Raw genomic sequence first — 15,602 nt, 5'->3', positions numbered from 1 at the left:
ATTTCAGCCCTGGGAAAAAGCCTCTGACTATCCACACGATCAATGCCTCTCATCATCTTATACACCTCTATCAGGTCATCTCTCATCCTCCGTTGCTCCAAGGAAAAAAGGCCGAGTTAACTCAACCTATTCTCATAAGGCATACTCCCCAATCCAGGTAACGTCCTTGTAAATCTCCTCTGCACCCTTTCTATGGTTTCCACATCCTTTCTGTAGTGAACCGACCAGAACTGAGCACAGTACTCCAAGTGGGGTCTGACAAGGGTCCCATACAGCTGCAACATTACTTCTCGGTTTCTAAACTCAATCCCACGATTGAAGAAGGCCAGTGCACCATATGCTTTCTTAACCACAGAGTCAACCTGCGCAACAGCTTTGAGTGTCTTATGGACTCGGATCCTAAGATTCCTCTGATCCTCCGCACTGCCAAGTGTATTGCCATTAATACTATATTCTGTCATCATATTTGACTGACCAAAATGAACTACTTCACACTTATCTGGGTTGAACTCCATCTGCCAATTCTCAGCCCAGTTTTGTATCCTATTAATGTCCCACTGTAACCTCTGACAGCCCTCCACACTAGTGAATACTGAAGCAAAGTACTCATTAAGTAGCTCTGCTATCTCCTCCAGTTCCATGCACACATTTCCACTGTCACACTTGATTGGTCCTATTCTCTCACATCTTATCCTCTTGCTCTTCACATACTTGTAGAATGCCTTTTGGGATTTTTCTTAATCCTGTCTGCCAAGGCCTTCTTGTGGCCCCTTCTGGCTCTCCTAATATCTTTCTTAAGTTCCTTCCTGCTAGCCTTATAATCTTCTAGATCTCTATCATTACCTAGTTTTTTGAACCTTTCATAAGCTCTTCTTTTCTTTTTGACTAGATTTACAGAAGCCTTTGTACACCATGGTTCCTGTACCCTAGCATCCTTTCCCTGAGTCATTGGAATGTACCTATGCAGAACTCCACGCAAATATCCCCTGAACATTTGCCGCATTTCTTCTGTACATCTCCCTGAGAACATCTGTTCCCAATTTATGCTTCCAAGTTCTTGCCTGATAGCCTCATATTTCCCCTTACTACAATTAAACACTTCCTAACTTGTCTGTTCCTATCCCTTTCCAATGCTATGGTAAAGGAGATAGAATTGTGATCACTATCTTCAAAATGCTCTCCCTCTGAGAGATCTGACATCTGACCAGGTTCATATCCCAATACCAGATCAAGTACAGCCTCTCCTCTTGTAGGCGTATCTACATATTGTGTCAACAAACCTTCTTGAACATATCTAAATCCCATCTAAACCCCTCGCTCTAGGGATATGCCAATCAATATTTGAGAAATTAAAATCTCCCACCACAACAACCCTGTTATTACACATTTCCAGAATCTGTCTCCCTATCTGCTCCTCGATGTCCCTGTTACTATTGGGTGGTCTAAAAAAACACCCAGTAGAGTTATTGATTCCTTCCTGTTCCTAACTTCCACCCGTGGAGACTCTGTAGACAACCCCTCCATGTCTTCCTCCTTTTCTACGGCCGTGACACTATCCCTGATCAACAGTGCCATGGCCACACCTTTTTTACCTCCCTCCCTGTCCTTTCTGAAGCATCTAAAGCCTGGCACTCGAAGTAACCATTCTTGCCCCTGAGCCATTCCAGTCCTTGTACTGGTCACAATATCATAGCTCCAAGTACTGATCCACACTCTAAGCTCATCTGCTTTGTTCACAACACTCCTTGCATTAAAATGGACATATATCAAACCTTCGACCTGAGCGTGTCCCTTCTCTATCATCTGCCTATCCTCCCTCTCACACTGTCTACAAGCTTTCTCTATTTGTGAAGCTGAGTTAAAATAAGTAGTGCAAAATAACAGAAATAAAAAGTGGTGAGGTAGTGTTCATGGGTTCAATATCCATTTAGAAATCGGATGGCAGAGGGGAAGAAGCTGTTCCTGAATTGCTGAGTGTGTGTCGTCAGGCTTCTGTACCTCCTTCCCGATGGTAACAGTGTGAAGGGAGCATGTCCTGGCTGGTGGGGATCCTTAATGATGGACACCGCCTTCCAAAGGTACCACTCCTTGAGGATGGCTTGGATTCTACAGAGGCTGGTACCATGATAGAGCTGACTAATTTTACAAGTTTCTGCAAATTACTTCAATCTTTCGCAGTAGCCACCTGGAGATGCAACCGGTCAGAACACTCTCCACGGTACATTTGTAGGAGTTTTTGAGTGTTTTAGTTGACAAACCAAATCTCCTCAAACTCCTAATGAAATATAACTGCTGTTTTGCCTTCTTTATATTCCTTCATATGTTGCATCCAGATTAGGTCCTCAGAGATATTGACACCCGGGAGTGTGAAATTGCTCACTCTCTCCACTTCTGATCCCTCTGTGAGGATTGGCTTGTGTATCCTCATCTTACCCTCCCTGAAGTCCACAATCAGCCCTTTGGTCTTGCTGACATTGACTGCAGGGTTGTTGCTGCAACAATACTCAACTAATCGGTATATCTCACTCCTGGACGCCCTTTTGTCACCATCTGAAATTCTACTGACAATGGTTGTATCATCAGCAAATGTATAGATGCTCTTTGAGCTGTGCCTAGCACACAGTTGTGTGTAGAGAGAGTGGAGCAGTGGGCTAAGCACACACCCCTTTGTAGCACCAGCACCACTGAAGATGGGTTATTGTTATTCTTCAATAAACAGGTGTAAATGAGAATAAAATGAAGTGTAAGGGAGACTGAAGACCTACAGTCAGCAATTTAGGAACTGCTTCTTCCCCTCATGAGTAGTGCATGAACTCATGAACACTACATCAGTATTCCTATATTTCTGCACTATATATTTTGTAATTTATGGTAACCTTTTGCCTTTGTACTATCCTACTGCTGCAAAACTATAAGCCGAACATTCATGTCAGTGATAATAAATCTGATTCTGATTATTTCTATTTCTCCCTGTACAGATGCTGCTTGACCTGCAGTGTATTTCCAATACTTTGTCTTTATTTTGGAAATATGAGTTTTTAATCAGGTTTTATCAGAGTTATCCCAAGATTAGGTTGAAAATTGCTGAAGTTGTAGGGTAAGATGAATTTAATATTAATTTCAAGGGCTACAAAAGTGACAAGCTGAGTGGTTTAGTTCTTTACCTTGTAATTCTAAGGCCTAAAAATCAGATCACAAAGCACTATGTTGTGTGCTCTGAAAACTATATAATCTGTGGTAATGTCCAATGACTTTCAAGTCATTGCTTCTGTGATTTTCAGACATCTTTGGGCCATTAATGCAGAAGCTGGCAGCTCTAATCTCTGGCAAAGGCTAGTTCTGGTAATCCAATAGATGTTGATACTTGCAGGCTCTCCTTAAGGTGTCTATCAAGTGCCTTTCTACCCAAGCTCATTAACCTCCTATAACTCAGTCCTTACCCATTCAAAACTCAGCACTCTCCCTGACAATGTACTATTAGCCCCTTTTGATCAATAGTCATTTATTTTGACAAATGATCACCCCTTTCCCAAATGGAGTAAATTCGATGGGCAATATGGCCTAATTCTACTCCTATGTCTTATGGACTATCAAACATGCTCCCACCTCAGATTACAAAGGCAACCCCTCATTGACAATGGTTATATGCCATCATGCTATTATGCCCTTCCCTGTCCACATTTGCACCCTCACACTCATCTGCTCTCCCACCATATTCTCTCTTTCTCCACTCATCAATCACAACCTCCACCCAAAACACCACTTGACCACAAAATGGCAGAAGTGATCCTTCTCACTACCAACTTGACTTCCCTATCACTGATTACACCTTTATTTACAAAGGCAATTGCACTCCCAGAGTAGCAAACCTTAACTTGATCTTCTCCCCATCAATTGGCCCTGATCTTTCTTCACTCCTCAACTGCAGCTTCTTTTCCGTGTGACCATTCTCATTACAGCCTTATACCTATCTGGATTTTCTTCATGCACTTGCATCTTTTTAAGTGAACTTGATATATTAGGATATACTGGGAATATTAGGTTTCCAGATGAGTGCCTTAGTTTATCTTATTTATGTCATTTTGTGATGATCATTGCACTACACTATGTACTTTTCTAAATTCAGTTCTGTATGCATGGAAATAATACTATTCACACTTTAATTGGTAGTGAAGAATGAAAATATCAGTGAATACGTCAAACAGATAATGGGTTTGGATGTTTAATTAATTATATATATTTTTGGAGATCATCACATTCAATGTTTAGTTGCACTTCTACTTGTGCTGTGTTCTCCATTTCCCCGTGCCTGATAGTCATGATTTCTTGCATTTCCATTGGGAGAATTAGCTCCTTTTTGAAGCAATGTACAGTATCCATACTGCTCATCAGTCATCTGTGAAATAATTCCTTAGTCTTCCTGTGATGCTCTTGGATAATTTATTCAAAGACAAAATTAAGAGACATACGCTGCATTTCACAATAATAACACAAGCACAACATTTTTATGGAAATTATATCATTCTGAGATTTTGGAGTCAATATACCCCATTACAATTTGTAGTCTCACACACAAAATGCTGGTGGAACGCAGCAGGCCAGGCAGCATCTATAGGGAGAAGAACTGTCGACGTTTCGGGCCGAGACCCTTCGTCAGGACATATTCGTCAGGACAATTTGTAGTCTACTCAGATTTATAATCACTGACTTATATCACATTAAATTTGTTGTTTTGGAGAAGCAGTACTGTGCAAAAATTACTCTAAAAATTCTTTGATTATGAATTAAAGTATCTTCACTGACTTGCTATTGACCATTGATAGCTACAATGGTAATCACCACAATAGGTAAAATTGTAGATTCTGTCTGAGAGTTAAAGATATGAAATAGGCAATATAATTTTACCAAAATAAAGTAAGCATTTGGTCTCAGATCATTGCTTCAACATTGGTAAAAAGGATAAATGAATGAAATTAATTGTTAACCTTGAGCTAATATATCTCCTCGTTAAGTGCACTTAAAATAGCAGAAGCAAATGAATTTGCTGCTGTAAATATATGAATGTGGTTGACAAAAGAATATTGTTACAGATCTGTGCCTTTCCACTGAAAACCAGATTGGGAGATGAAATCATCCAAAGTGGAAACCAGCACGAATGGTTTGCAGCGATTTTTGAACAATGCCTCTCCTGTCATTGGCTTTACACAAACTGAAATCAGTTGCATTTGTGGGCACAATGTATGTCAGCATTGTCAATCAGGCTCTGTGTTTGAAAAAGAGGCTTTTCCTACTTTAAGACCCTTGAAATTAAAATTCAAATTTAGTACAATTTGTTCTACATTACTTTCTTCTCTTCCATCACCCATAAAGCTGGCAGATTCCGATGAATTTAATTATATAAGTTAATTGAAAAGATAGAATAAATAGAGTTTAAACCTGAACTATTCCTCTTCCCACCCTGTCACTTGTAGAAATGCAATCCCCTTCTCCTAGTTCCTCCATGTTCACCACATCTGTGCTCAGGATGAGGGTTTTCATTCCAGAACTAATGAGATGTCCTCCTTCTTCAAAGAAAGGGGCTTCCCTTCCTCCACCATCAACGCTGCCCTTACCCACATATTTTTTTCATTTCGTGCACATCTGCCTTCGCCACATCCTCCCACCAACCCACCAGGGGTAGGGATCCTCTTGTCCTCACATATCGCCCCAGTAGCCTCTGTGTCCAGCACATAATTCGCTGTAACTTCTACCATCTCTAATGGGATCCCACTACCATGCACATCTTTCCTTCCCTCTCCCACCTTCACGTTCTGCTTTCCACAGGGATCGCTCCCTACACAACTCCCTTGTTCATTCATCCCTCACCACTGATCTCCCTCCAGGTACTTATCTTTGTAAGCAGAATAAGTGTCATACCTGCCCCTACACCTGCTCCCTCACTACCATTCAAGGCCTCAAACAGTCCTTCCAGGTGAGGCAACACTTCACCTGTGGGTCTGTTGGGGTCATCTAGTGTTTCCAGTGCTCCCTGTGTGGCCCCCTGTATATCAGTGAGACCTGACATAGATTGGGAGACAGTTTCATCGAACACCTACACTGTATCCGCCAGAAGAAGCAGGCACTCCCAGTATCCATCCATTTCAATTCTACTTCCCATTCCTATTCTGACATGTCAGTCCATGGCCTCCTTTAAGGCCACACTTAGGTTGGAGGAGCAACACCTTATATTACACCTTGGTAACCTCCAACCTGATGGCATGAAGATTGATTTCTCGAACTTCTGGTAATGCCCCCACCCACTTTCACCATTTTCATTACTGTTTCCCTCTCTCACCTCAGCTCTTTACCTGCCCTCTAGAGCTTCTCCCCCTTTCCTTTCTTCCATGGTCTTCTACCCTCTCCTAACAGATTCCCCTTCTCCTGCCCTTTATCTCTTTCACCAATCAACTTCCCAGCTCTTTACTTCACCCCTCCCCCGTCCCGATTTCATCTATCAGCTACCACTATATACTTCTTCCTCCCCTCCCGCACCCTCTTGCTCTAACTTTTCATCTTTTTTTCCAATCCTGATGAAGGGTCTCGGTCCAAAATGTCGACTGCATAGGCCTTCAGACAGAGCTTATGGTTCAATTGTTCTCACTTGGAAGGAGTGGTCAATTTCATTAGCACACTTGTGAACCTAACTATAAGATAGCCAGTTAGGAGTAAATTTCCATTGCAGCTATTCAGTATCGGAGTGCTATGGTGAAACAATAGCCACTGGCCACACAGCTCAGATAACAGTCGCTAGGACTGAGATATCTCCGTTCTTTTTTTGCTTTAAGGGCAGCGTGGCCAGGGTCCCTCCTTGGCCTTGAGAGGGTGGTGGTGAGCCACAGCTGAAGGGAAGCTGGTGATCATCATAACGGTGTAGTGATCTGTACACTAGTGGTGTATTCAGTTTGCTGATTCAGTTCTCCTGTGAGTGGCACTGGCTCCACGGAGCAGTCTCTACTAAAGTGATCTCGGCATTACCAGTCCACCATGGCATTTACGTCAACAAGCTGCCACCTAAATCTAGTCTAAATTCAAGCCTTTTAAAATGACATCTGCTTGTGATCAACTTTCAAGACCACCTTTGTCTCCTACTGCTGTTTTACAACCAGAGCACAAAGGTACATGGACAATAGACACGATGGCACTGCACAGGGATGATCATATGTTATCTGTATATAATGACACTTAGAATTTAATTAACAATTTTATTGTGTTTATTTTTATTTTGCTGCCGTGACTAGTTGCTGTGCGGGTCGGCAGCTGGAGAAAGTTAAGAGTGTGTAACTGCAGTAAGCAGGGAAAATGAGGTTGTTTTTATTGGTAGTGCAGTGGATGATTGATAACAAAATGAAGATTTATTTTAGGTTTCTTCGCTCCCTCACTTCTTCTTTTCATACATCTCTTACTATTTGCAGCAGCTGTTGGCAAGAGCTGTCCTCTCCTGATGATGGCCCAGCAAACCTTGAGAGCTGGTTTGCCAAGAATAGTAGGTGTTCTCTAGATTGGACTAGCATCAAAACTATCATGCCAGCTCTCCCTTGTTTTATATAGTATCATTGCTAAATCATTCTATCTACTTGTCCCCGTGTGTTGGATCCTTTGTGATGAGAGACCTAGGTGAGGATGGACAGACCCAAGTGTTGGAGTATCTGAGGCTGGAATCGAGACACAATGTGAGACTGAAACGAGAACAGAATACTGAACTAGATGATAATCCAAGTAGAGCTGATAATTGAGCACTGAACCAGTATTCAGGGGCTCCCTAAATATTGAAATCCTGGCATCAGAACATGGTTGCCAATTAGCAGGATGGTCCTGAATCCTTAAAGGGGCTGCACCAGCTGTCCATATTCTAAACCTCAGAAGCTGGCACAGTTGAGTGCGTATCATAACAGCCTTTGTCTTATCATTGGTGAAGATTGCACCGTGCTATAGAGAGAAGGTACTGTGACTTCTATCCGAATATTGGCCACCATTAAGTGGCATGTTGTACTGTAAGTTGCCCATTCCTTGCTGGATATTGAGGTAGTAGAATCAGTTCTGGTTGTATGACATTTCTGAATGAACATATAGTACCTGCAGAATGCCCTGGGTGTAGTTTAAGATGATTCTGGATGGGCTTGCATTTGGTTTGTGCAGAACACAAGATCTTCATTACCATTGGAACACTCGTGTAGACTTCAGCAACAAAACAAAACTCTGGAAAGCACCAAACATTTATAGAGTGACTGGAACAGTCAGAAATCTCTTGGAATAACTGGTGAGCCATTTAAATTGCCTCGGTGGATTGTGAGGTTTTTGTCGTTGTTGAGTTCTTGTTCAACTTTGTGAAGTTAAGAAGGGAGTGTTGGCCGGAACATCCAGGAGCAGTGGTTTTAAATCAGCAAGTGCCAGAGATATTGAAGCCTTTTAGAAACTGGACAAGTTTCTTACTTAGGGAGATTGACAATCAGCTGTCTGTTTTGCAATGACGATGATGATTACTTGTTCGGTTCGGGTGTAAGGGTATCTGCATTCGTACACATGAGGCAGCTGGTGAAGAGACTTGATTCTTATGCTTCTAACAACAATTTCAATGTGAGCAAAGTCACTTAGTTACCTGACACTCTGAATATCTCAGTGTTATCATTTACAGCATTTAAACGTGGAACTATGTAACTGAATTTTTAAAAATGCAGACAGGTAAGATTTGAAGGTAGTTAACTTATCTTTAATAATCTAATGAATAGAATGGAATGGGTTGTGATATTACATTGTGATAAATACAAAGCAGAATGTATTAGTGAAAAATTATTACTCATTTGATTTTTGTTAAAGGCAGCTAAATTTACAATAGTCTTCAGGTGTAAAGTTAAGTTAATTAATATGTGTACAGTCGTAATCCAGTTTGTGCTTTTTTTGTATTGGCAATGAAAGATCAAAGAAAATATTGAGAGAGGGGGAACCAGCAAACAAGGTGGTTTCAGTAGAGTAAGAATGTCTTGTTTTCTGTGCAACAATTAATTTATTATTGATGTTTTAATTAATGGTTGTTTATGGACAATTTATTATCGCCACATCTTTTCAAAATTGAAATTAAGCATTGAGAACATAATAACTTAGCTTAATAATAAATATAATCAGTATTTTTGCAGCATGTTGTTTCATAGGGCTCTATGATGGTTACTGATCTTCCTCGTAGATCTGCAGTTATTAATAATTCATTGCAAGTCTGTTAATTGCTAATGATTTTCAAGAAGTGCATTTGTGCGAGGCTAGCCAATATAAGTCAGCCTGCAGAAAAAAATGCATTGCATTTACTTTACTGCAATTAATTAATTTATTTAGACTTGCTTCTAGCAAAATACATCATAAAGCAGTTACATTTTAAAGGTTACTATGAAGCAAGGCCCCATTTTGAAATCGAAACTAATTATATGTTGAAGAACATACCACATACCCCCACCTACTCCAATAACACACACAGACACTTTGTCTTGACCTGTGTGTCATGATGTAATACTCATCGGTAAAATAGAGCTTGTTTGAGGAGCTTACTTATTTTTAAGCTGGAATGACCTATTACTCTGAGGTAAACCTAGATGGAAATAGTAAACCATGCACCACCTGATATGCTGCTTTGTATAGCTGGGTGCCTTTTGCTCTTAATGGTGTCCCTTTTGTCAAACATACATTTGTTTCTGGTATCACTGCAGACATAATCATTAATTCTTGTACTTCACTGAATGACATTACTGTTTTAACGAGTTACATCTCTAAGTCCTTGGTTTGCTCTGCCAGCTGCAACTCTGAGTAGCTTGTTTCAGGAGGTGGTTTGGATTCACAAAGATATACACAGCAGAAGCATATCTCAGAACAAAACAACATGTTCTGTCTTCTTAAAAAGGATTTGGAATGTTTTGGTGCAAGCCACTTTCTTTCTATTGAGTACATGATTAAAAAGATGAGAGAAAACTTGGTGTAAAAAAATCACAGAAGGTATAATAGGGATAGAAGAGCTGGGATACAAAATTAACATAACAAAACACTGCATTTTGAAGTATTTTATGCAATTCTCATCACCATACCATAGGAAGGCTGTGATTACACTGGAGGGAGTGTAGAGATTCATAGGATGGTGCCTGGATCAGAGGACTTCAGTTATGGGGAGAGATTGGATAGGATGAGCTTATTCCTTTGGGATTGAAGGAGTCCTAATAAAAGTATAGAATATTATGAGTCATGCTCAAAGTCGAGCATATGCACAAGTACACGTAAACACAGATGGAAGAGAAATCTTACTTGCCACAGTAACACAGGCAATAGAATCATATGAGGATTATTCACAAGAAAAACATAAATCGTACACAATACTTAAAAGAAAACAGAATTACAATCACAAAAATCAGAATCAATTTTAGTGTAAAGTGTTCATTGTGCTTCTAAACTACAGTGATCAGAGTTTTGTCAGTTTATTCAAGAACTGAGTGGTTTAAGGAAATTAGCTTTTCTTGAATCTGTGCAGTGGGACTTCAGGCTTCTGTACCTCCTGCTTGATGGTAGCTGTGAAAATATAATATGGCCTTGATAGTGGGGATATTTGATGATAGATGTTGCCTTCTTGAATCAGTGTCTCCTGTAAATATGACCAGTTGTTGGGAGTGGTGTATTTCTGATGTATTTGTACATTCCTCTCACTGCTTCTTATATTCCTGAGCATTTGAATTTCCATATCAGACGATGATGCGACTAGTCATGGTCTAGTATGGCAATTTGAATGTGCCGGAATAAGAGGGATAGATTGAGTAAGCTGTCTCATAGCTAGAGGTATCAAAAAGAAGAGTGCACAGTTTTAAGGTGAGAGGCAGGAGATTTAAAGAACTCTTAGGGTATTTTTTTTAACAGAGCTTGGTTGACGTCTAGAACTCGCTGCCTGAGGAGATAATAGAATCTGATACAAATAGTACCTTTATGAGCCATTTAGATAGAAATTTAAATAGGCAAGAGATAGAAGGGTAAATGGGATATTTAAAGATGGGAAAAAAAGCTCAAGATGTTTTGACAGGTCAGATGGTGTGTTTCTGTGTGCAGCACCCTCTGACTTTGAAATGAACTAGTTATTGAGCAAATCTACAGGAGGTACCTAATAAAGTGGCCATTTGAGTGTATATATATGGTTCTGCTGCTGTAGCCCATCCATTTCGAGGTCTGGTGTGTTGTGTGTTTAGAGTATGTCTTCTGCGCACCACTGTTGTAATAAGTGTTTTTTTGAGTTACTGTCACCTTCCTGTCTGCTTGAACCATTCTCTCTCATTAACAAGGCAATTTCACCCATAAAACTGCTGCTCACTGGATTTTTTTTTTTTGCACCATTCTCTGGAAACTGTCGTGCTTGAAAATCTTCAGAGATCAGCAGTTTCTGAGATACTCAAACCCACCCCATCTGACACTAACGATCAATCCATGGTCAAAGTCATTTAAATCACATTTCTAACCCATTCTGATATGTGATTTGAACAAGGACTGTACTTGACCGTGTCTGCATGTTTTTATACATTGAGCCACTGCTGCATGATTGGCTGATTAGATATTTGCATTAACAAGCTGGCGTACCAAATTAGGTGGTCACTGAGTATAGATATCACCTGCAAAATGTATAGATCTAAAAAATCTATCTTAGGACTCCATATTATTATGGAATCACTATATTTTTAAGTTACTTGTATATAATATTTCAAAAAATGCTTGATGATTTTTCCTGCTAGTAAAGAAACTGCTTTAATCAGGAATTATTGGCTGTTGGCTTGAGAATTGTTGTTCCTGTTTCCATTTGAAGTCCCAGCAAACATATTGGTGATTATAGTCTGATCTTATCTTTAGTTTCTAATTGAATGTCTTCTTTGGGCGTAATTTATTATTAACACCTGAAGGAAAAGTTCTAGGTCATAATTTTAGCATCAAACCTTGTGAATATTAATTTCAAAATCTTTTAAAATGAAACCAATATTAAACAGAAATATAAAATGTTTGTTTACTAAAGTCGTCGCTGTATTGACTGTGACTTTCTTTGGAGTTCCTCCAATTCTGCCTGTTCAGTGCAGTGAGTGCAGATCTGAGGAAATTATTGGCTATGAATCTTTAACCTTTTCAGGATTGCAATTAAAAATGTGGTAGAATACAAATTCTGTTTCAGCTACGTAATCGTACAAAACACATATAATTAGCAGTTACATTACAATATCAGGCGATGAAGACTCTTAAATGTGTTATTTTATAGTTAAATTGTTTTTTAATTTGTCAAATGAACTAAGTTTCATGCTTAAAGCCATGTATAAGACCATAAGACTTTCAGATATGTGAGCAGATTTAGGCCTTTTGGCCCATTGAGTCTGCTCCGCTATTTCCCTCTCAGCTCCACTCTGCTGCCTTCTCCCCGTATCTCATCATGCCCTGACTAATCAAGAATCTATATGTATATCTGTATTTCATTGAAAGATCATAATTGGACTGGCTTGTAAATTAGATTTGTTGAAACATCATCTAGTTGCTAATATTAATTTTAAAATATTTCTCAACAGTTTTATTGGATGCAAACAGTGGCTAAAAATTATGGATATTTGACCAGAACCACCAATATTTTTATTAATGTTCTGGCACGTGGGTGTCACTGGTAAGAACTGCATTTACTTCTGTCAGCAAAATGGTGGGAAGCTGTCTTCTTGAATCACAGCAAACCTTCTGGTGAAGGTACTCCCACAGTGAGGTTGGTTCCAAGATTTATTTGTACTTTCATAGAAAAACGAATGAAACTGGAGAAGGCTCAAGAAGTGAGAAGTGATTAAACAAACCAACTAAAGACCTATCAGCCTAATTTTGGCAACAGACAAGCAGATCATGAAATATATATATTGCACAGAATTTTCAACATGGAAATAGCACATTCATCCACTTTAGCTTCTTCCTGGCCTACTACACCTAACCACATTAGCATTTCTTTCTATTTTTCTCCCTTATATTTCTCCAGCCATCCTTAATAAATGTATACACTTTATCTCAAATACTCTCTTTAGTAGCAGTTTTCATATTCTAACTTCTCACTGGGTTAAAAATATGAATGTCTATCTAAAAAGTTGTAGGTATATCAAGAACACCTCACATAGATATGTGATATGTGAGATATGTGATATTAATAAGATATGTGTGCTCTCGAACAATTTGATGGAACTTTTGTCAACATAGTAGTTTAATTGAAGGACTGAAACTTGCGGGGTGAAGGGGTGTGGGGTGAAGGGGTGTGGGGAGGGAGTTTTTGTCTAAAATGGCATTTGATACAACTTACTAAAAGTACAAAATGGAATCAAGGAAATAAAGCAATGAGAAAGGCTAATAGGCAACAATAAGGAAGAATGACAAATAGTCTAAAGGGGAACAATTTATGAGCACACAAAGGATTTGTATAATGAAAATCAAGCTAGCTGCAGATAGAGAAAATTCTGTTATGAGTGATGAATGGACAGTACAATTATAAAATTAGTACTTTGGATCTTTAACAATGAAAGAAACATAACCAATTTAATCATTTAACCAAACTGATCCCACCACAACTTTCATAGAAACATAGAAAACCTACAGCACAATACAGGCCCTTTGGCCCACAAAGCTGTGCCGAACATGTCCCTATTTTAGAAATTACTAGGCTTACCCATTGCCCTCTGTTTTTCTAAGCTCCATGTACCTATCCAAAAGTCTCTTAAAAGACCCTGTCGTATCCACGCACTCACCACCTTCTGAGTAAAAAACTTACCCCTGACATCTCCTCTGTACCTACTCCCCTGCAGCTTAAACCTGTGTCCTCTTATGGCAACCATTTCAGCCCTGGCAAAAAGCCTCTGACCATCTACAAGATCAATGCCTCTCATCATCTTATACACCTCTATTAGGTCACCTCTCACCCTCCTTCGCTCCATGCTCCCCAATCCAGGCAAAATCCTTTTAAATCTCCTCTGCATCCTTTCTATGGCTTCCACATCCTTCCTGTAGTAAGGTGATCAGAACTGAGCACAGTTCTCCAAGTGGGGTCTGACCAGGGTCCTATATAGCTGCAACATTACCTCTCTGCTCCTAAATTCAGTTCCATGATTAATGAAGGCCAATACACTGTACGCCTTCTTAACCACAGAGTCAACTTGAGCAGCTGCCCAAGATCCTTCTGATCCTCCAAGAGTCTTACCATTAATACTATATTCTGCCATCATATCCGAAGTATCCAATTGTTTTGCTTCTATTATTCTATATGGGTATTTCTTTCATCTGTTGGTTAAACGTTATCTAACAAAGATCTCCCAATATCTGTCTTCAAATGGTTAAACCTATTCTCCCATGTTCAACTTCTGCACTATTTTTTCCAAGATCTTAACAGTCTCATGCATTTCTGGAAGATCACCCTTATCCCCCTCCTTCTCAGACTGATCACAGCAATTTCTTTCCTGCCTTTTAATTTAACTCTGATACTGCAGGCAAGTTTTGTGACTTTTCTTTGTATTGACTCATTTGTGTAAATATTATTTGCCACCAAGAATTGATAAAATATTAAAACCGATGGGAGGAGGAGGGTGATTTAACACCAGCTCTATAGATATTCACTTCTTTAGTTAATTATAATTTAATATCCTGTGATTTTATTGTATTCTGCTTTACATTTATTGAAGGTGTTCCATGTAGATTCAACTAAGACCCTAGACCTTTTTCAGTTCCATTCTATGATGCCATTTCTGAAGTGTACATGTAATTTATTTCCCTTTTCTGTGTTAACCTCAGGAAATGAGGGGGTGGATAAGCTTAAGCATGAAACTGCTGAAAATACCTTTGATGGGTAGCTAAGTAAAACACCCCCTGCCTTAAGTGATAGTTAAGCTGTCAAAAACATTCGAATGTCTCTGACATTCAGGAAGATTCAAAAGTGTTTGTGAAGTTAATCTGTTTATAAATAGATTAAATCAGTTACAAAGTCAAAAATCACAGTCATTTACCTTAACCCCTTGCACCTATGATCCTCTGAGGAGAATAGTTATGAAGGATTAAGATATATGTTAGAATGGAGAATTAACCTAGTCCAGGCTCTTCAAATGTATCACCTAGCATTGGGTCTAGGGAATAGGCATAACTACCACAAGACTTCATGAATTTTTATATGAGAAACTAAGGGCAGAATCCCACAAAGTCTAGTCAATTTATCAGCAAAGCAAAATTACTGAGAATTAGAGGTAATTTTGTGACATACCGGTAGGTTGTAAACTAGATGTGTCTTGGAAAGGACAGGGTAAATGGAATGAGACATGCAATCAATGATTCAGATGAAGGAGTAAAGCATCAGACAGTCCCTGCTTTTTATAGTGAGCATGGCCATGTGAATGAGATTTGCCTACAAGTGGGATGAATCGTGTTAGCATTGATTTTAAAATATCTGGTTGGTAACCCATCAATGGTTATTGAACTTAATCTGAATTTTATAAAGAATATAGTTTCCTAAAGTTCAGGATATTTTAGCACATTAACAAAGTCTCTCTAAAACCCAAAGTAGAAGGTAG

The 15,602-nt window shown here is 39.3% G+C and overlaps 1 protein-coding gene across 5 annotated transcripts in view; it reads left to right on the top strand.

Moving 5' to 3' along the window:
• cracd (capping protein inhibiting regulator of actin dynamics) overlaps positions 1–15,602 on the top strand; it is a 242,402-nt gene that overhangs the window by 120,361 nt on the left and 106,439 nt on the right. Inside the window, exon 1 of one of the 5 annotated variants that reach the window (XM_073064618.1) lies at positions 8,619–8,718. The exons of the other annotated variants lie outside the window; for them this stretch is intronic. Coding sequence (XP_072920719.1) covers positions 8,709–8,718 — 10 coding nt within the window. The 5' untranslated portion in view covers positions 8,619–8,708. Of the gene's footprint in view, positions 1–8,618; positions 8,719–15,602 lie in introns of those variants that run through there. 5 annotated transcript variants of the gene reach the window in all.

Source organism: Hemitrygon akajei, chromosome 13 (genome assembly GCF_048418815.1).
Source record: "Hemitrygon akajei chromosome 13, sHemAka1.3, whole genome shotgun sequence".
NCBI classification, from domain to species: domain Eukaryota; kingdom Metazoa; phylum Chordata; class Chondrichthyes; order Myliobatiformes; family Dasyatidae; genus Hemitrygon; species Hemitrygon akajei.
This window is presented reverse-complemented; position numbering and strand designations above follow the sequence as displayed.